This window comes from Babylonia areolata, chromosome 1, assembly GCF_041734735.1.
Source record: "Babylonia areolata isolate BAREFJ2019XMU chromosome 1, ASM4173473v1, whole genome shotgun sequence".
NCBI lineage: Eukaryota > Metazoa > Mollusca > Gastropoda > Neogastropoda > Buccinidae > Babylonia > Babylonia areolata.
Genome location: NC_134876.1, coordinates 18,830,671 through 18,851,268, shown reverse-complemented (window position 1 = coordinate 18,851,268; position 20,598 = coordinate 18,830,671). Strand labels below are relative to the sequence as shown.

The following is a 20,598-nucleotide window of genomic DNA, read 5'->3' as shown; positions in this document are numbered from 1 at the left end:
ACTGCTCCCAGTCTGAACTTTAACAGTTTGTGCGTTTAAAACAGTTGTACTCCAAATAGTTGGTAGGTAGTGCTTAAACAGTTTGTTCTGTCGTTTAAAGCGACTGTACTCCATGCACTTAGGTAGGGTAGTGCGCGATCACAGTTTGTTCGTATAAAACGGCTGTACTCCAAGCAGTTAGATACTAGGTAGTGCTGTCTCCATCAGTTCCGTTCTCTCTCCAAACACACACACACACACACACACACACACACACACAGATGGTCAGTGGCTTTGGGGAGATTCATCTAACCTGAATCGTTAAAATTAGTAACCAGGATTTTAACTCGTTATCTTACCGGATTTCTCTGTCTTCGTCTTTGTCTGCCCTCTCCCCTACCTCTCGATCTGTCTCTCTGAGTCGACATACACATGCACACATTCCATCTCTCCCTCTCTCTCTGTGACTGTCTCTCTCTCTGTCTGTATGTCTGTCTCTCTCTGTATATATATCTGTATCTCTCCTCGTTCCCCCTCCCCCTCCCTCTCTCTCTGTATGTGGGCGCGTGCGTGCGTACTCCCACCACCATCACTGACCACAGACGGACGTTCACACACACACGCACGTAATTTTTTTTCCCCTGATTTCTATTTCCGTTATTGTTGTTAAAAGTAATAAGGTCCCAACGACCAAAAGGGCAGTCAGTGAATTAATTCACTGTTTCAAGGGCTCGGCATAGGAAGGCGGGGCCCATTCGGACTTTCCTTCTGGCGTTATTAACCATCCCTGACCAAAGGTAACCACGATTCACACCTGGGAGGTGTAAGGAAAATCGGAGTTTCTGAAGTGCATTTCCCAAGGACACAACACCATGCCAAAACGGTCGGGCCTCGAACCCTGATCACAGGCGAACACTGACTCAGTACACAGTGGTCAAGTCAACGCGATTCAAGCAAGTCAAAGCGATACCTCCCGGCAAAGGCAAAACACCACAACACTTATTGTTGTGCATCTGTTTAAGACAGTTTGAAATCAGATGGGGAAGTAATGACGTCGCAGGACGTCCGCATGCGGCAAGTCTGACAGTCCCCGTTCGGGATGGAGTAGTTTATTGGTTGACACACACAGAGGCGGAGAGAGAAAGGGAGTGAGATGGGAGATGGGGGACAGATTGTTGCGCTTTAGTATGTTACTCTCTCTCACTGTGCCGGTGTGTGTGTGTGTGTGTGTGTGTGTGTGTGTGTGTACTTACAATTAGCGATCCGGTTTAAGCGCGTTGGGTTACGCTGCTGGTCAGACATCTGCTTGGTAGATGTGGTGTAGCGTATATGGATTTGTCCAAACGCAGTGACGCCTCCTTGACCTACTGATACTGATCTGGTAGACTTTACGCTGTACTATCCCCAACATTCCCCCCCCCCACCCTAGTCCGCACCCCCCACCCCTCAGTCCCCATTTACTCCCTCGGTACCAGCCACCACCACCGAACACTCATCTGTCCATCCCTTTCTTCCTCTGTGAGAGACAGACCGCCGAATGACTGGGTTTCCCCAGTCCTAGCAGGCTGCACTTGATCTTTGGTCGGGAACTTGGTCTGTAGTGTCACACTGGTGAACTGAGCAGTGCTGGTGAACTGAAACCTGTTGTGTCGTCGTACTGAAGCTGCTGACATCCACTGAACGGAATTTTGTCCGTTGCAACTTCATTACTTGATAATGATTATCAGTATATTATTATCATCATTACCATTGTTGTTGTTGTCGTTGTCATTGTTATTATTATTATTATTATTATCATCATCATCAATTAAATCTAATTATGAATCACCAATTCTGATTGATAATCAGTTATTAATCATTCAGTAACTGATTATGTTAGTGGGTTGGTCAGACTGTTACTTACTGGAAGAGGTTTGTCAGTTGTGTTTAAAAAAAATTCATTTACTTGCTTATTCGTTTATCTAGTCTCTTTCCTTTCTATTTATTTATTTAAGCTCTTTCCTATTTTAGTACACTTAATTCAGGGGCCCACTTTTTACCGTGGTGTTTTTCGGGCGCAGTTGAAGCGACATTACCATCAGTAGTTTGTTGTTACCCATTCTTAGTGGTTTTGAACTCTTATTTCTAGTAGGGTCATTGTCCTTAATTTTAATACAGAGCCGTCTTGCCAGGTTCGAAAACTCGTCTGTATTGACGCGCTCATTCAGTTTGTGCCAGAATACCCATCTTTCCGTTTTCGGCCGTCAACACCATGCAAAGGTTAAAAAAACAAAACAAAAATAAAACCACATACATACACTCACACACAACAACAACAATAATTGGCAGCTTCAGTCGATAAGTGTTGAAACTTTTCATTAGACATAGGCTCCACAATTCGGGATACTAGAATAGGAAATTATATACCATTGATTAATTAATTAATTTATTCGTTCATTCATTTATCCATCGATAAGTTATTTATTCATCAATCAAGTTATTTTAGTAGCCAGACCGTTAGCTCACAGGGTGAGGTTTGTCCGTTGTGGCTTGGAATTGAGTAGTTGTTAGTTTATTGGTTCGACTGTCAGTAACCTCTCTCTGTCTCTGTCTGTCTCTGCCCCTCTGTCTGTCTGTCTGTCTCTGTCCGCCCGAGTCTCCATCTCTCACGTTTTCATGCTCTTCTCAAGGTCTAGACACACATGCAGATGTCTGGTTTACTGGTTCTTTGTTACACAGTTTGTCCTTAAATGGGCCGTGCATTTCAGGTTCGTCCTGTCAATGCTATTCACATGAAACAGACACAGACATTATCTGCCGCATATTGAATACCTGAACACACAGCAGGCAGTCGTGATGTGCGAGGTTTGTGGGAATTCAGTTTACTGTCAATGTGCGCAATTTTGTTGTTGTTGATTCTGAGCCTTTAGACTTCATGCAACGCGAGTGAACATGTTTGTACAACTGAGCACGCGCGCGGCGCGTGTGTGTCTCACTGTGAATGAGTCAGTGAATGAGCGCGCTTCAGTGTGCACGTGATTTGTGTGTGTGTGTGTGTGTGTGTGTGTGTGTGTGTGTGTGTGTGTGTGTGTGTTGTGTGTGTGTGTTTGTGTGTGTGTGTGTGTGTCTGTCTGTCTGTCTGTCTGTCTGTCTGTCTATGCGTCTGTGACATACCTTTGGCATATCGGCGCGCCTACTTTTTCATCAGTCAGCAACAGAGGAACCAGTCGGTTAACTGACTGCATGTAATTGTGCATTCGTGCCAAAGCACAGAACGTTGTGTGGTAATACACAAGCTTTAGTGTAAAGGTGGTAAACGCAAGCTTTTTAGCTCATTAGTTGTGATACGGCTGCTGCCGCTAGCCATTAAGGCCTGCACTTTGCAGAAACATTGTAATGAACGTAGGCATAGCATACCGTCGTCTCAGTAGTGAACGTAGTGCATAGTATACGTACGTCTCAGCAGTGAAAGGACATCCGTGTTTGAATGTAAAGTAATTGACTGTGGCTTGAAACATCGTGGTCACACGTGTGAGCGTTCCCTGGGCTTTGTGCATGGCCTGTTGTGTTTTGAGACAAATGAAACGACATGATTTCAATCATACCGTTCTACAGATTTAGGGATAGGACTTGAAATAGTTAATGCCCCTTTTACCCGCATCTCTTCCTTCACATAAACCTGTGTGTTTCAGTGTTCTGTGTCTGCACCTCTTCTTCCCATCATCCCTTAAACAGTTATGCGTTTGAATGTTGAGATCGCCAGGAATGCGTGCTCCGCACGAATATGTCTCATTATTTAAAAAATGAAGAAGTATGTGTTCGGAATGTTTGACTTGCATGAGAGAGAGAGAGAGAGAGAGAGAGAGTATTCGGGGGCTATGTGGGTGAGCTCGCATACGTTATATCAGAAGATAGACTTCCATATGCGTGATGAAGCTGCGTGTGCGACAGATGTATTCACACTCACAGCTCGTGGACTCTTAATTAATAGAGCTCTCTCGCCGTGACCGCATGACAGCTAATAAGTGGACGCCAGTTTTCATCCACAAGGCTGCATGAACTCACGTAGGTCCACAGCGCAGCACCATTCGCGTGCCAGTCTTCCTGTTGAGCATGCCGCGTGCGTATGGGGTTGTGATACACCTGTGAGGACGAGCGATGAGCCCTTGGCAGCCTGACCCTAAGCGACACTTCCTATGACCCGAATGAAGAGGGTTAACAGACACACACAGTGAGGAACAAGCCCCTGGGCTGGGGTCAGGCTGTGTTCATTGTAGTATGTTTGATACAGGTGTTATCAGCGTGTAGATAGTGCTGAAGCGGAAAGTGCTCTTGCCAAGGACAGCTGATAAAAACTGATCACTGGTGAACACGGAGTTTGGGTTGTGTGATCACCTCCGATAATGACACACAACGTCCACTTCTTCCACTTGCCTGGGGCTGTTGCCCTCTGTTGGTGATCGATTTGGATGAAAAAAAAAGTACACATATTGATCAGTGTTGATATAAAGTGACGTATTGCCATCGATCTCCCCTTCCTCCCTCCCTGCGCCGGGACCTCCCATGGTGAGTTGAACTCATAATAAGGCGTTCTCTTCTTCTCGCTCCGGCTGTTACTGATTGATTATTTTGAGAATGGTTTGATTTGCCCGGTGTGATGATGATACTCATTTTGATGTGCACTCCGGCCGTGGACATTATGTTCGGCAACATGATGGTGGGATGTGTGCATTGTCTCCTTTGCAAGTGGCATGCCATATATACATGCACTGACTTATTTCTCTTAAACTGATATTTCTGAAGCCCCCCCCCCACCCCCACCCACCCACCCACACCACGACACCACCTTTAAAAAAAAAAGAACGAAAAAGATAATAACTTTTATTTCTAAATAAAAACTAAAATCAAAATTTCGTGGACACTTGCATATATATATATATATATATATATATGTTTGTTAGTTACATAAATGTTTGTTAGTTACGCCACTGTATGAAGGTGACAGGTGAAATCTCGGCCTGTCGGCACGGGCATCTGATGCTCTGGTGACAGATGGATGACAGGAATGTGGCAGTTACTAGCTCGCGATAGGATGAGCGACGATGCATGATAAGATGACTGACTGACGGACTGACGATAGGTATGAGGAGGTAAAACTGTTCAAAGCCGGGTGAGGATTTCCCAACAGCAGTTTGTGCGGTCAGCTTCTATTCGTCTCAACCATTATGATTTTGAAAAAAAATACCAACCTGATTTTATGTGTATGCACACGGTCACACATATTCATACATATATCCTCACGCGTGCAGCCCTCTTCATACCCTTACCCCCCTTCCCCACAAGCAATGCACATTAAACGAGAGAGAGAGAGAGAGAGAGTGTGTGTGTGTGTAAGTGTGTGTGTGAAGGGGAGGGAGGGAGAGTGGTGGTGAAGGAAGGCGGGGATGGGTTGGGGGGTCGCTTCACGACCAGCAGTAGGCTAGATCAGCTGGTTTATAGACATCCGTTTGGCGACAGCGGTCAGACAACACAATCTGTGATCCGTGCGTGCTGTGGGTGCAGTGTGCATCCTGTTTACCCAGTTGGTGTGGAGTGGGTGTGTAGGTGGTGAGGCCTTGCAGTCATTGACACAGCTATAGTCTGCACGTGGTGACGTGGGTATGACTCGGCTGTATATATATATATATATATATATATATATATATATATATATATATATATATATATATATAAAGTGAACCTTGAATGCTCTTCTCTAAGAACCTACTCTTGGGCAGGGCATCTCGGCCAAACCTGATGTGCGCATGCCCCGTGGATTCACCTTCCTCTGCAATTACGTTGTCAGGAAATTGACATGATAACTATAATTGGCTGGTAACTATAATTCGATCCCTTGAGCAATGAACGAGAACGTTCCGAATATTTGGATAATAAATCAACATGACAGATTGGTGTGTTCTTCTTTTTGCTATCTGAAATTTCTGGAAAGCAGTGTATCAGTGTTGGTCTGCACCAGTCATCAGTTACCTAATTCTCACATAACCGATGGCTAGACTGCTATGAACAGCTGTCAGCTTTAACAGATCTTCACTGTATCTAGCATGACAACCACAGGCGGCCTGCAAAAAAAGCTCTGATCAATCAGATGTACAGGGCTATAGGGGATGAAGCAGCAAGACATCAGTCTCATGTCAATTTCCTGACAACGTAATTGCAGAGGAAGGTGAATCCACACCAGGTTTGGCCGAGATGCCCTGCCCAAGAGTAGGTTCTTAGAGAAGAGCATTCAAGGTTTACTTTACACACACACACACACACACACACACACACACACACACACACACATATATATCTTTTAAATGCTAGTATGCACATCGTCTGCCAGTGCAATGAAGCATACGCCAGCTAACTGAGGAAGGGTTCTGTGCTGTGCGTCGTGGAGTCATGGTACCCACGGAGCCTGGCAGCGGCATTTTGCGTTGAGGAAGGAACGAGAACGTTCCGAAAATTTGAGCTACAAATCTTCTTGACAGATTGATGTGTTCTTTTTCCATTTTTATTCTGTCTGTCTGTCTGTCTGTATGTCTGTTTGTCTCTCTCTTTCTCTCTCCCCTCTCCCTCTGTATATGGAATATGACCTGTAGATGGCTTGTTTTTTTTCCCAAGAGGGTTCGATGTAAAAAAACAAAAAAACAAAACAAAAGCAAACACTCACAAACACACACACACACACACACACACACACACACACACACACACACACACACAGACTACTCCCCACAAAATCCAACAACAACAACAAAACAATTAGTATTAATGTTTATTACCTACCCTCTTGAAATAAAATTCGTCAGTTCCGTTTCGTTTCGTTTGGACCCCCCCCCCCCCCCCCCCCCCCCCCCACACTCTCTCTCTCTGTAAGTTAGTGAACAGTTGTGTTGCAAACAAATATTACAAAACAAAACAAAAACAGACTGCAGAAAAAAAAAACACACACACAAAAAAAACCGAGACATTAAGAACAAACACGATAAATATGCAAACAATCATTTATAACGCGGTGCACGTGTGAAAGAACGCACGCACATACGCCCGCGCGCGCACGCACTCAAACATGTGTACCCGCATGGTCGTTCTGTACACAAACATGTATGGAATTCTTTTTTTGTTTTTGGTCTGCTGTTTATAATTTTGTAGATACTACACTAACATTTCAATTCTACATCTTAAGAATTTCATCGATTTATTTGTGATGGTAGGTAGGCCTATAATAGATTGCAGGTATGTTCCAACATCGACCTCTGAGGAATGAGACCGCTACTTTAGACAACAGATAGATATACACATTGATCAAGAATGAATAATAATAATAATAATAATAATAATGATAGTATTTATATAGGGCTGAATCTTGTGCAGAGACAAATCTAAGCGCTTTCACACCAGTCATTCACATGCATGCATAACTAAAAAACTGAAGAAACTGAAGAGAAGGAAGAGGCAGGGGAGGGAGGCTGGCTATCTTGTGAAGAGGTGGGTTTTAAGGCCAGACTTGAAAGAGTTGAGTGCGGAGACCTAACGAAGCGAAAGAGGTTCATTCCAAATGCAAGGTCCAGAGACAGAGAACAGTGGCCAACAGTCAAGTGTTTGAACCTGGGTATACGTAAACAGAGTGGATCCGAAGCCGATCGTAGAGAGCGAAAACAAACTCAAGCGTTCAGAACTGCTTCAACTTTCTGTGTTCGCCTTAAGAGCGGAAGGGGGGAAAAACAAAACAAAACAGAAAACAAAATCCGACATTGTGCTCTTAATTAATGCTAAAATAACCTGAACATGGCCTGTGCTCGGGAACACGATCTCCATTCACTCAGAGCGAACTGCCTGTGCTCTCGGCAGACCCACTTGATCTAATGGCTATTTGATACCTGGTCTGACGTCACTAGTCACTGCCCAGTGGGCTTGGTGCGGGGACGGCCAGTTGAAGGAGAGTGGCCATGACATAACAACGGAGCCTTCACTTCACGAAATCAAGGACCATATATGTATACATGGTTCACAGAAAGTTAAGGACGACATGGGAACTGATTTGCACATGGCATGGCGAAAGGATGTTTGAACTTCCGGCAAACAGCGGTGTGTGCAGCCAGTGTAATGAGCAACACGTATAACCAGAGGGGCTTACTTGAGCATCTTTTAATTATAATTTAATTTTATTTTACAATGAAGAACCGCAACTATTGTTTATAAATCACTTAATATTTGTAATTTTTGGGGGGGTTGAAACAGAGAATTCTCAGACGCATTTTCAAGCTGTAGTTCATTGATTGATTGATTGATTGATATGGACATTTATATAGCGCCTATCCTCGGTCGGAGACCAAGCTCTAAGCGTTTACAAACACGGGGTCATTTGCGCAACAGGCTGCATACTTGGGTAGAGCCGACTGACGGCTGCCACTGGGCGCTCCTCATTCGTTTCCTGTGTCATTCAATCAGATTTCAGGCAAGCACACATACATACTGAGACAGACATGTAACATTTTTAACATGTATGACCGTTTTTGTTTTGTTTTGTTTGTGTGTTTTTTTTTTTTACCCCACCTTGTAGGCAGCCACCCTCCGTTTCCGGAGGTGTGCATGCTGGGTATGTTCTTGTTTCCATAACCCACCGAACGCTGACATGGATTACAGGATCTTTAACGTGCGTATTTGAACTTCGGCGTGCATATACACACGAAGGGGGTTCAGGCACTAGTAGGTCTGCACATATGTTGACCTGGGAGATCGTAAAAATCTCCACCCTATACCCACCAGGCGCCGTCACCGTGATTCGAACCCGGGACCCTCAGATCGAAAGTCCAGCGCTTTGACCAGTCGGCTATTGCACCCGTCATGGTGCACGTGTCCTTGAAACAGACGTTTGTACATTCCATAAGAGGCCAGTAGTAGTCCATAGCAGAGTGCATAATGTAGATTATCTCTAAAAGTTTTTAACATTTAAAAAAAATATGTAAATATATCCTTTTTTATGAACTGTTCCTTAACTTTTTGAGAAGTCTGTATGCAAAGTCTTTGCTTTGACAAAGTCCGTGTCCGCGACGACAGATCACAATGTTATCTGCTGGCTGAGTTACAACTGTGGACGTTTGTTGTGTGCGTGTGGCAGGGGTCAATGTCGATACAGAAGGGTTGTGATAAGTGTCGGGTGTGTTGAGGTGTGGTGGTTTGGGGGGGGGGGGGGGGGCGTCACAGAGGATGGGGTGTGACTGCTAACATTCTTTCTCTTCACGATATTTGACTGTGATTTACTAATGCATTAAACGCAAACACAAATACAGCAGTATGGTCTACGTACATGCCTTTCTGTTCCCACCACCTCTCAGCTCGCTCTCTCTCTCTCTCTCTCACTTGGAGGGCTGCAGTCTGTGTGCTGCGGTTTGGGTCGGACCACTGAAGCCCCGCAAACCCACACATAACCCGCATTGCAATAGTGTTGAAACGTGTGTGTGTGTGTGTGTGTGTGTGTGTGTGTGTGTTTGTGTGTGTGTATAGCCTGTGTGTGTGTGTGCGTGTGCGTGTGTGATCGCTGTTTTCAGGTATGTTGTGGTTATGTGATGGAAGTCGGCGTCTCCCTGGTGGTATATAAAACACGTATTAATATTTCATGTCTCCACTGTGTTTACTGCACATGCTGTCTGTGCGAGTCTCTGCTTCTGTCTGTCTGTCGGTCGGTCTGTCAATGTTTCTGTCCGGCTGTTTGTCTCTGTGTCTCTCCTTGTTCTTTCTCTCTGTTTTTTTCTCTTTGTCTCTGTCTCCCCACGTGATCGTGTTGTGATCCGCTTTTTGTACTTTCCGTCACCCCTTCCGCTTCCTTTTCACCCCCCCCCCCCCCTCCCCTCCTTTGTCTCCTCCTCTCCCTCACCTGATCGGGTCCGCCCACTTTTCTGTTTCCTTCTCAATCACTCTCCTATCTCTCTGTCTCTGTCTGTCTGTCTGTCTGTCTCCCCCTCCCTCCCTACCCCACGCTGTCTCTTTGTAGAATTATCTCTGTATCTTTGTCTCTGCCCGTGTGTGTGTGTGTGTGTGTGTGTGTGTGTGTGTGTGTGTGTGTGTGTGTGTGTGTGCATGCGTGTTGGCGTGTGTTTGTAATATATATATATATATATATATATATTTGTGTGTGTGTGTGTGTGTGTGTGTGTGTGTGTGTGTGTACGTACGAGTAAAGTACGTTCGTGCATGCATGTGTGACTGAGTGCGTGTTCTGTCTTCCTGTGGTAGGAATATTCAGTTTGATGCCTGTGTGCATAATATTAATGATTATGATAGGCACGCGACACTCGACACTAGCCCAGCTGTGTGGCGGTCATTCCGGAGTTGAGGTACAGCGGTCCATTGGCCTAGTACACACATGTACGTACATGACAGCGCTCGAACCAAGGCGGAGTGAGACAACTGAGAGAGCCGCCGAACCGTTTTCCACTTGTTTACAGGAAATCCGTCCGCTGGTTGTCGGCCCAAGTGGTCCACGTCAGTGCATATTGTTCGTTGTCTGCTGTGGCTGACCTGTCCTTTTGTCAAGGTTTCGGGGTGAGAAAACACAAAAACAAAACGCTACTGATGGACGGATGCATTGGCGCGCGTCGGGACACGCGCTCGCACATGGTGTGTGTGTGTGTGTGTGTGTGTGTGTGTGTGTGTGTGTGTGTTACACACTTTGCTTACCACGCACTCACATACACACACACACACACACACACACACACACACACACACACACACGTGAGCGCGTGCATTTTCTTGCAGACTGATTTACGTCCCCCAACCCCCCACACCCCCACCCCCCAAAAAAAGAAGAAAAAAAGAAAAAAAAGGAAAAAAAAGAAAAAGAAAAAAAGAAGATATGATGAATATTCCTGCACAAAGAACAAACATTTTGACAGTCATATTTTATGCTTCGTGTTCCGATGTTTTGATTATCCACCACGCAAACAAGATCCCCCACTGACTTCGAAATTTATGCTCGGTTTTAAAGAAATGTCAGTTGAGGAAAATAAATAGATGAATAAGTAAATAAAAAAAAAGTAGTTCATAACATAATGTTGACTGACAAGGATTGAGAACTCTTAAACCAACGCTGAAAATCCTTGGTCCTTTTCCGTGGTCTTTTTTATGAACAAGCATTTGACGATGTTCTTGTATTTGATAGGCATACTGATACAAAAGGTGATGATCATACGTTATTTCATAATTTTATTCATCTTCACTCTGTTTCCACAAGAGACGATCCCCGCTTTCTTGGAATGGTGGAATCAAAGTCCATTGGCTTAGAGATTCAGTTTCAGTTTGCTTCTCAAAGAGGCATCACTGCGTTTGGACAAATCCATATCGGCTACACCACATCTAGGCAGATGCCTGACCAGCAGCATAACCCAGACGCGCTCAGTCAGGCTTTGAGTGCATGCATATGTATTTGTGTACCTATCAGAGTGGATTTCTTCTCCAGAATTTTGCCAGAGGGCAACACTTACGTTGCCATGGGTTCTTTTCCAGTGCGTCAAGTGCGTGCTGCACACGTGACCTCGGTTTATCGTCTCATCCGAACGACTAGACGCTCAGTTCGATTTTTCAGGCAAACTTGGGAGAAAGGGCGAGAGAGGGATTCGAACCGAGACCGTCACGGACTCACTGTATTGGCAGATGAGCGTCTTAACCATTCTGCCACCTGCCTTCCGGGCTTTTGACATGTAGATCACTGACTGACTGCGGATTTCTGACCACCGTATAGCGTGTCCGGATAGATCTACATACTTCGTGGTGATCTATATGGTTCCCGTTGGTGTCAGTCTTTTACCAAACACGCGATACGCATGCAGATCTGTAGTCTTTGCTTTTACCCACTGAGGGACAAAGTGTGGATGGGAGTCACAAGGAGGCAGAGGAATGTATCACTGAAGGATTTGCACGGGCGTCGCGCACAGTCGGAAGCTCAGTGTTGGGATCTTGAGCGAGCTGTGTGACAGAACAAAGGACGGCGTTTCGATCCTTGCTAAAAGAAAACTAAAAAACAACAAAAAAAACACACCTATTACCCAGGGTGTGTAGATTCTCAAGGCCTGACCAGCACGTTGTTTACGCGCACGTGAGACATGTGGTGTTTTTTTTGTTTATGTTTTTGTTTGTTGTTATTTTTTTTCAAAGCAGATATGGTTTAGCGTATGTGGACCAGTCTGCACGCTTTCAGGCCTCCTTGAAAATAACTCTGAAACTTGAAAAAATATATAAGCATAATTATATTAATGATACTTTATTTACTGGACATGGTATGTCCGATGGGTGTGGCTAGCACGGTACAGACCTACATACCACACTGATGTACCCATACTGACCCATACGGCTTCAGTGCAGACCTGTGCCATGTTTGTAGACGCGCTGGACTTTTTCAACTTGAATATATCAGGTGGTTCTTGTTCTCATGAGTGTTGTGTGGGTGGCGAGTGCGTGCATGCGAATGTAGAGCGCGTGCGCGCATGCCCGCGAGGCGTGCCAGCGCATGAGCGAGTCGTGCCAAGATAGATATGAATAGACCAGTACTGGCTCAGAGTTTAAGGTCAGTGCTATACGACTCCTGTAAAGTATGCCTGTGACGGGAGGCAACACCTGGTGACCTCTGTGTCAGGTCGGGGTGTAACGCTCAGGGTGGACGACTCGACACAGCCGTAGTCAGGGGGACCTGGTCGCTTCTGTACGCGCTGTCAGGGAAGAGTCTACACCTTCCTCCACTTTTTTTTTTTTTTTTTTTTTTTTTTAAAGATCCGTGACCTTCCTCATCTGTCCCTAGCTCCCCTCTCTCTTTGACCCCCGGGGGAAAAAAAAGGAAAATTTCCTGTTAAAACAAAGTTTGTATTTTATTCCTTTCGTTCGTTTTTCCTTTTCTTTCCATTCTTTCTTTTATTCTTTATTTCTCAGCCATGCATTCTTCTTTAAATGCAGCTTCACACACACACACACACACACGCACGCACGCACACACGCACGCACGCACGCACACACCACTTACTTGATGGTAGTCTGAGTTAACTTTATGTCAGTATCGCCATCAGTATGTGTATCTGGGGATCACCTTGTAATATCCACCCCCCGCACCCCCAAAGCTCCCACTCCCGCCCCCCATATTCCTTCCTTCTCATCGTTGATGTCACCGACAAACAAACGCATTCGGGCACATGTCGACAAAGAAATTGATTTAGCGCACAACTATCTGGTAAGCAGAACAAAAGAGATAAAGTACGCGGAAGTGGGTTGATAAAAGCATGCATCAGGGTAGGTGTCCAATAAATAGTGAAGATAGATAGTGGCGTGGTAGCGCTCCAAACCACAAGGTAACCTATAACAGCTTCACACTTGTTCTTCTTCTTCGTTCGTGGGCTGCAACTCCCACGTTCACTCGCATGTTCACGAATCGGCGTTTACATGTATGACCGTTTTTACCCCGCCGTGCAGGCAGCCATACTCCGTTTTCGGGGTTGGCTTCACACTGCTTTTAGTGTTGTGCCCTGGCCGTACCATACCATAAAACCAGCACGGCGTCATCCCGATTCGCCTATCAGTTCCAGTTTCGTCTATTACTGAAGTGATGATCCGATTCACCTATTCCCACTTCGCCTAAGTGCGCAGTTAATGTGAGCGGCGGTGGAATAAGTATAAATGTGTGTGTGTGTGTGTGTGTGTGTGTGTGTGTGTGTGTGTGTGTGTGTGAGAGACGGACGGACACGGACACGGACATTGTTTTATTGCCATTGACAATACTATCCTTACGGACATTGTTTTATTGCCATTGACAATACTATCCTTTGGCAAGGGGGCAATGAAAGAACAAAAGAATAACGGCGGTTTACGGAGAAATGAATACATTGCTAAGAGCAAAAAGGAAAATCATGGACCAAAACAACAACAACAACAATAACATCAACAAACTCATAAAATAAAACATATTGCTAAAATCGAAAAGGAAAATGAAAAAAGCTCGACCATCCAACTTTGTACAAAATTATTCATGATTGTAAACTGTGGAACTGACATCAGGGTAACAGTATTTTTTCGATAACTACAAGCCTTTCAAAGTTAATTTCTTGTTCTAACAATCCCAAGCTAGGGCGATAAATCTTGCTAGTGATCGCATACTTCATTATCTATCAAAAGCATACTGGTAAGGTTCATGTTCTTTAAGATTTCACCGTTGAAAATTAAGCATTTCTTTCGAATTTCTTCATTACACTTACACATAAAAAGGAAATGAATTTCATCTTCAACTGAAACACCACACATAGGACAAGGAGACCGTGCGGACTTGTCAGCAGAGAACCATTTTTGGGGGGGTTTGCATTCAGGCCCAAAGTTCTAAGTCTGAATCGAGCCAGGCTTGTTCTGTGCCATTTATTACTTATCACTTTAATGTACTTTTCAGTCTGAAAAATATTCTTGATAGAGAGGAACCAACTGCATTTTTCTGCCCCTTCAATGTGGGAATACCAATCCTGTTTGTACGAATTAATTAATCTGTCATTAAATTCTGCGAGAAATATTCGATCATTGCCAACACCCTGACACATCCAGACAATCCCAAAGCCTTGTGTGGTTAAAACATTCTTTAAAAAAAAAATCCTAGTTTTCTTTCCCAGAATCTAACTGATTATTTCATAAACTTGCTGCTTATTCTTGTCAGTGGGTGCTGTATTAATAAAAGCCAGTATCTAATGCATTTGATCTTTGTTTTTATATGTAGTGGGTATCAACCAGTTTCACCATATGACAATTTATTAGATGAATGTAATAGCACTGAAAGGAAGCGTTTAATTGCAAATACATATATGAATTTTTTTTTCATTTATTGATTATCGTACAGTCCCCAGATTTCTGTACCATATGTTAGAATTGGTTCAGTTTGTGAGTCAAATAGTTTTCAGAATATAGAGAAATCGATACAGTTAAGCCTTTTTTTCTTTATTTTTAATTCTTTAAAAAAAAAAAGATGTTATAATCTGCATTCCCTTCTTTCCTTTTCTACAACTTTCCATCCATGCACTGCGAAGACTCAACTTAGTTGTAAACAGAAATCCAAATTATTTGTAAGAATTTGTTACTTTAACCTCACAGTCTCCATAGAACCATTTTTCGTGAAATGAAAGGTATCCTCCCTTTCGAAAAGCCATTACACTCGTTTTGTCCAGATTTACCGTCAAATCTAACCTATCAGCCTCGGACTCTAGTGCATCCAGTTGATGTTGTCGCCCTACAGCAGTATCTGATATAAGAATAACATCATCAGCAAACAACAAAAACACTTCAACAGCATCAGGAATTAACTTTATGCCGTGTCTTCCCTTTTTTGTCACCTCTGTCGCTAGTTCAATGATGAAAAATGAAGATAGTTGGGGACTTAACAAACACTGAGCCTTATTTAACTCCACAAAGGCATTCAAACAGGTCAGAGTACATACATATATTACGTACACATGCAAGCACCGAGTTGTGTACACTTTTAAGCGCCAAAAACAGTTAGCCATTGTACCATTTTTGCGTAGTACGTCCCACAACAGATTTCTGTTGACGGAATCAAACGCCTTACGGAAATTCACAAAAGCTGAGAGAGAGAGAGAGAGATCGATCGATCCTGCGCGCGCGCGCGTGTGTGTGTGAGTGTGTGTGTGTGTGTGTGTGTGTGTGTGTGTGTGTGTGTGTGAGCGCACTCGCGCGAAATTTGTCCGCTTCTGGCTGACCTCCACCATGCTGACAAAGCTTTAACCCTGAACTGAATGGTGTTACATTTTCTCGGAAGATACTTCTGTGTGATCGCACTAAAGACGGCATTGAGCCTGTGCGAAGTATTGTTTGTAAGTCAAGTATTATTTGTAAGTCACTTACAAACAATACTTGGCTCAGGCTCAATGCCGTCTGAGAAATCTACAAGTGTTACAGAAGCGGCAGTGTTATCTTTGCAGTATTCATATGGAGTGTGTGTGTGTGTGTGTGTGTGTGTGTGTGTGTGTGTGTGTGTGTGTGTGTGTGTGTGTGTGTTTGTGAGCGCACACATATATGCTTCATATACGCCTGTTTGGATCAGTCACGGGGAGGGAGGGAGGGAGAGAGAGAGAGAGAGAGACAGAGAAATGGAGGAATAACGAAACTCTCTAACTGCTCAGTTGGTATCGCCACTACTAAGAGTCTCATCTCGTATACCATGTGTGGAAACCACTCTTCTTAACAGAAGAATAAACCGGGTGAGGGGGGGAAGGGTTGGGTGTAAAGTTGACGGCGGCTCTGAAAAACGTATTTACAAAACCAACACAAGCCCACGTAGTTGATGAGCTCCGTTCAGGACCTGCACAGCCCAACCACCCTGTCTCTCTACTCTGTCAGTGTGTCAGACTGTGTGTGTGTGTGCGCACACACACTCACGCACGTATGCACGCATGCATTCACGCACACACACACACACACACACACAGATGCTGTGATGAATTGCCGGTGCTTGTTCGCCTCTTTTTGTCTGCGCTTTTTCCTCTGTGTGTGTAGGGATCGCGTTTTGCACCCCCCCCCTCTCACCCCCAGCTCGTCCCCCCCCCCTTTTTATCGAGAAAATTGATGATTTCTTATTTTGTTCAGTTTACTTTAATTCATTTGACTTCCTCGGTTTTATAACACAGGTTCTGCGGTCCTTATTCATTAGATACTTTAGAGTACCAAGTTTTTTTCACGTCTAATAGTAAGACAGACTATAAATTATTGATTTTACACACTTCAGTCCACCTGGTAATTCTCTTCATTAAAAAAAAAAAGAGTGTGGTGGGTTGTAGGAAGGTGGCATAATTGTTAAGACGCCCATCTACCAATGCAAAGTCTGTGAGGGTCTAGGTTCGAATCCCGCTCTCGCCCTTTCTCCCAAGTTTGACTGGAAAAACGAACTGAGCGTCTGGTCGTTTGGATGAGACGATAAACGAGGTACCGTGTGCAGCACGCACTTGACGCACTGGAAAAGTCTGTAGAAGAAATCCACTCTGATAGGTACACAAATACATATGCATGCACTCAAAGCCTGATTGAGCGCGTCTGGGTTATGCTGAAAAAAGAACCCATGGCAACGCGGGTAGTCCTTTGGTAAAATTCTGCAGAAGAAAACCACTCTCATACGTACACAAATATAGTATAATTATATGTATGCACTCAATGCCTGACTAAGCGAGTTGGGTTATGCTGCTGGTCAGGTATCTGCCTAGCTGATGTGGTGTAGCGTATATGGATATGTCCAAACGCAGTGGCGCCTCCTTGAGAAACTGAAATTGTATGGTGTCTGCATTGCCGGCGTAGTTCTGCTTCAACTCCTTGACTGTTAAACTTTGGTAATAGGAATAGCATAGCTTCAGTTTTTAACAGCATTCCTTAGTTTCTGTGTAGGCCTACAGTTCAGCGGTGCAGTGGTTTTGCTGACCAAAGCTGATGTAATCCCAAAAGGACGAAGTCCAAAATAAGGAACGGTAACTGTCACCCAGTGACCTGTAATCTCGATCTTATCTTTCATTGAGGCGACAACTTCAGGCTCATTAGCCGTCAGTCATGAATGAATTCTCTTTCATGTTTGAGCGCAGTTATAAGTTCTAATTCTGTTACTGCTCATACATATGCAATGTATTTTGTACTTCATGAGTTCGGCTGATTAATTAAAGATTGATCTGAACCAGTTGAGGTGACAACCTTTAATTCTCTGACGAGCATAGTCGTCAGCGGCGTCAGGGGGTTAACTGGCTCCCGTTACACTTACAGGCAGTCGTGGATGTGTGCTATGATCAGTCCCCAGTGAATAAAACACGAGAAGCACAGTGCATGAGTTCTGTTTTAAAATAAAACCTTCACCAACGGGCGCAATAGCCGAATGGTTTATAGCGTTGAACTTTCAATCTGAGGGTCCCGGATTCGAATCACGGTAACGGCGCCTGGTGGGTAAAGGGTGGAGATTTTTCCGATCTCCCAGGTCAACATAATTATGTGCAGACCTGCTAGTGCCTGAACCCCCTTTGTGTGTATACGCACGCAGAAGATCAAATACGCACGTTAAAGATCCTGTAACCTATATTAGTGTTCGGTGGGGTTTTGGAGACACGAAAATACCCAGCATGCATGAACCACGACAGAGTCATCGGTAAGTCGATGTTGGTGGTGTAACGGAAAGAAGAAGAAGAAGACGAAGAAGAAGAACCAAGAAAATATACCCGTGCAGTCACAACCTGACGGGACAAGATGATTTCGTGGCAGAAGACCAGCGTTCGGTATCATCGTGTGACAGAGAACGGAAGGAGAGTTATCACAGATGTTACGACAAGAGGTACAAGAGAGCACGCAGGGCAGTTTCTGAGAAAGACCAACGTAGTTTAGCTGCCTGAGAAATATATGAACGGTGTGCGGGGTTGCAGTGCACTGTAGAAGTGTCTGCTTTCCTGCCCACCTTGATAGGTGGGTCTATCAGGAAAGGGACCTTGGCTAAGTCGTTCACAAACTGTAAGTGATAGGTCGTTGCTCATTCTCACCGATGACGGTTGTTGTTATCGGATGATTAAAACACTTGGGACCAGAACATATTCGTACATGCACGCATGCACACACACGCGTGCGCACATCCACACGCGCGCGCGCACACGCACACACGCACATACAAACACCTGGCACACACACACACACAATCTCACACCCACCCACCCACACAGAAAATCACACACAAGCGCCAGTGCACCGTGGCTTTGTCAAGCGTACACCGTGTTTGACTGAAGAAGAAGCCAGAGTTTGTGTTGATTTTAACACGTTTCTTGATTTCTAAAGTAAAGAGGGAAAAAAAAAAGGGTTATGCAGACATCCGAGGATCGGGGCAAACAGTGAAGGAATGAGCACAGTTTAAAATCGGTCACAGTCAGCTTGCCTTTAGTTTGCACTCCATCCGCTGTACTCCATATGTACTCTGTCTGTACCGTACAGCCCTCAGATACACACACACACACACACACACACACACACACACACACACACACACACACACACGCACACACACACGCGCGCGCTGTGACTTACACTTACACACACACTAACGCACGCACGCACGCACGCACGCACGCACGCACACACACGACACACACAGACCATATACACATACACACACTTTGTGTGACATAGACATATGTACGCACGCACACAAACACAAACACGCCGCGCGCAACACACGCGCGCTCGCGTGCACACACACACACACACACACACACACACACACACACACACACACACACACACACACACACACACACACATATATATATATTCATCCTCTGTCTTTCTCCACCCCTCCCCTCTCCCAGCCCCACTGTCTGTCTGCCTGCATGTCTGTCTGTCTCCGATTCCTTTACGCTTACGTTTCTTGAAGGCTGCATTGTTCTGGTGGTGACAAGCAATATCTGGCACTGTGCCAGCACGAAGTTCAATCCCATAGGAGGCAAACAGCTGGTTGACTGATGTGAAAACAGCTCATGAAGATACACAGTATCAGTTTGCATAACTTGTGATTGTATATCTGGTTCGTTCTTTAGTTTAACGTCTTTTCACTGTAAGTGATATTAGAGTATATCTGGTGTGTGTGTGTGTGTGTGTGTGTGTGTGTGTGTGTGTGTGTGTGTGTGAATTTAGAGCAGCTACTGTTGACATTTGAGTAATGGACAACACGATCCACAGTTATCGATTTGAGGTCCAGCTTTTAGTTCTGACTTTCACAATTCTGAAAATAGTCCTTGGTTGAAAACATTTTTTTTGCTGTTGCTGTCAGATGTGTCAAGAAATCTTTACAAGCACAACAATACTCTTGTGTGTGTGTGTGTGTGTGTGTGTGTGTGTGTGTGTGTGTGTGTGTGTGTGTGCACTTACAGTTGACTTCATCAAGATTTTGCGCCTTATGAATATTATTATTATTAGTAGTAGTATTTTTATGTATTTATCTTTTTTATATATTTGTTTTATTTATTTATTTATTTTATTAATTTTTTTTTGGTTATTTAATTTAATTTATTTATTTTTATTTTTTCTCAAGGCCTGACTAAGCGTGTTGGGTTAAGCTGCTAGTCAGGCATCTGCTGGGCAGATGTGGTGTAACGTATATGGATTTGACCGAACACAGTGATGCCTGCTTGAGCTGCTGATACTGATACAATACTTGAGTGTGTTTAGACCACAAAAAAAGTGTATTTTTAACCACATTTATCTTACTCTTAATATGATTATATTTGGAAACAGGTGCTCAGAAGACCTCAAGATATCCATGTAGTGGTGCTGAACACTGTTTTCATACTATACTTTATCAATCTCACCGTGGTCAAAAGAGCATTCTCAAAAATCCTCAAGCTATTATTTGAGCATTGTCCAGGTGTATGTAATATACATGCAGACATGACTGGTGATTTGTCAGGGTTTGTGTGCACTGCTGTGTTGGACGTCCACAGGTGCACATAAAGACACGGCTTATGTGAAACCTACAGGAGTGAAGAAGGGGTGGGTGCTTGCATTAATATAAGGTTCATGGCACAGTTTAGTTTTTGAAATAACCCACACCCT

At 44.2% G+C, this 20,598-nt stretch overlaps 1 protein-coding gene across 2 annotated transcripts in view; it reads left to right on the top strand.

The window, feature by feature from the left end:
* The window catches only part of LOC143280402 (uncharacterized), a 43,832-nt gene that overhangs the window by 4,588 nt on the left and 18,646 nt on the right, over positions 1–20,598 (top strand). The window contains exon 1 of one of the 2 annotated variants that reach the window (XM_076585047.1): positions 3,999–4,524. The exons of the other annotated variant lie outside the window; for it this stretch is intronic. Within the exon in view, the coding sequence (XP_076441162.1) occupies positions 4,522–4,524 (3 nt within the window). The 5' untranslated portion in view covers positions 3,999–4,521. Of the gene's footprint in view, positions 1–3,998; positions 4,525–20,598 lie in introns of those variants that run through there. 2 annotated transcript variants of the gene reach the window in all.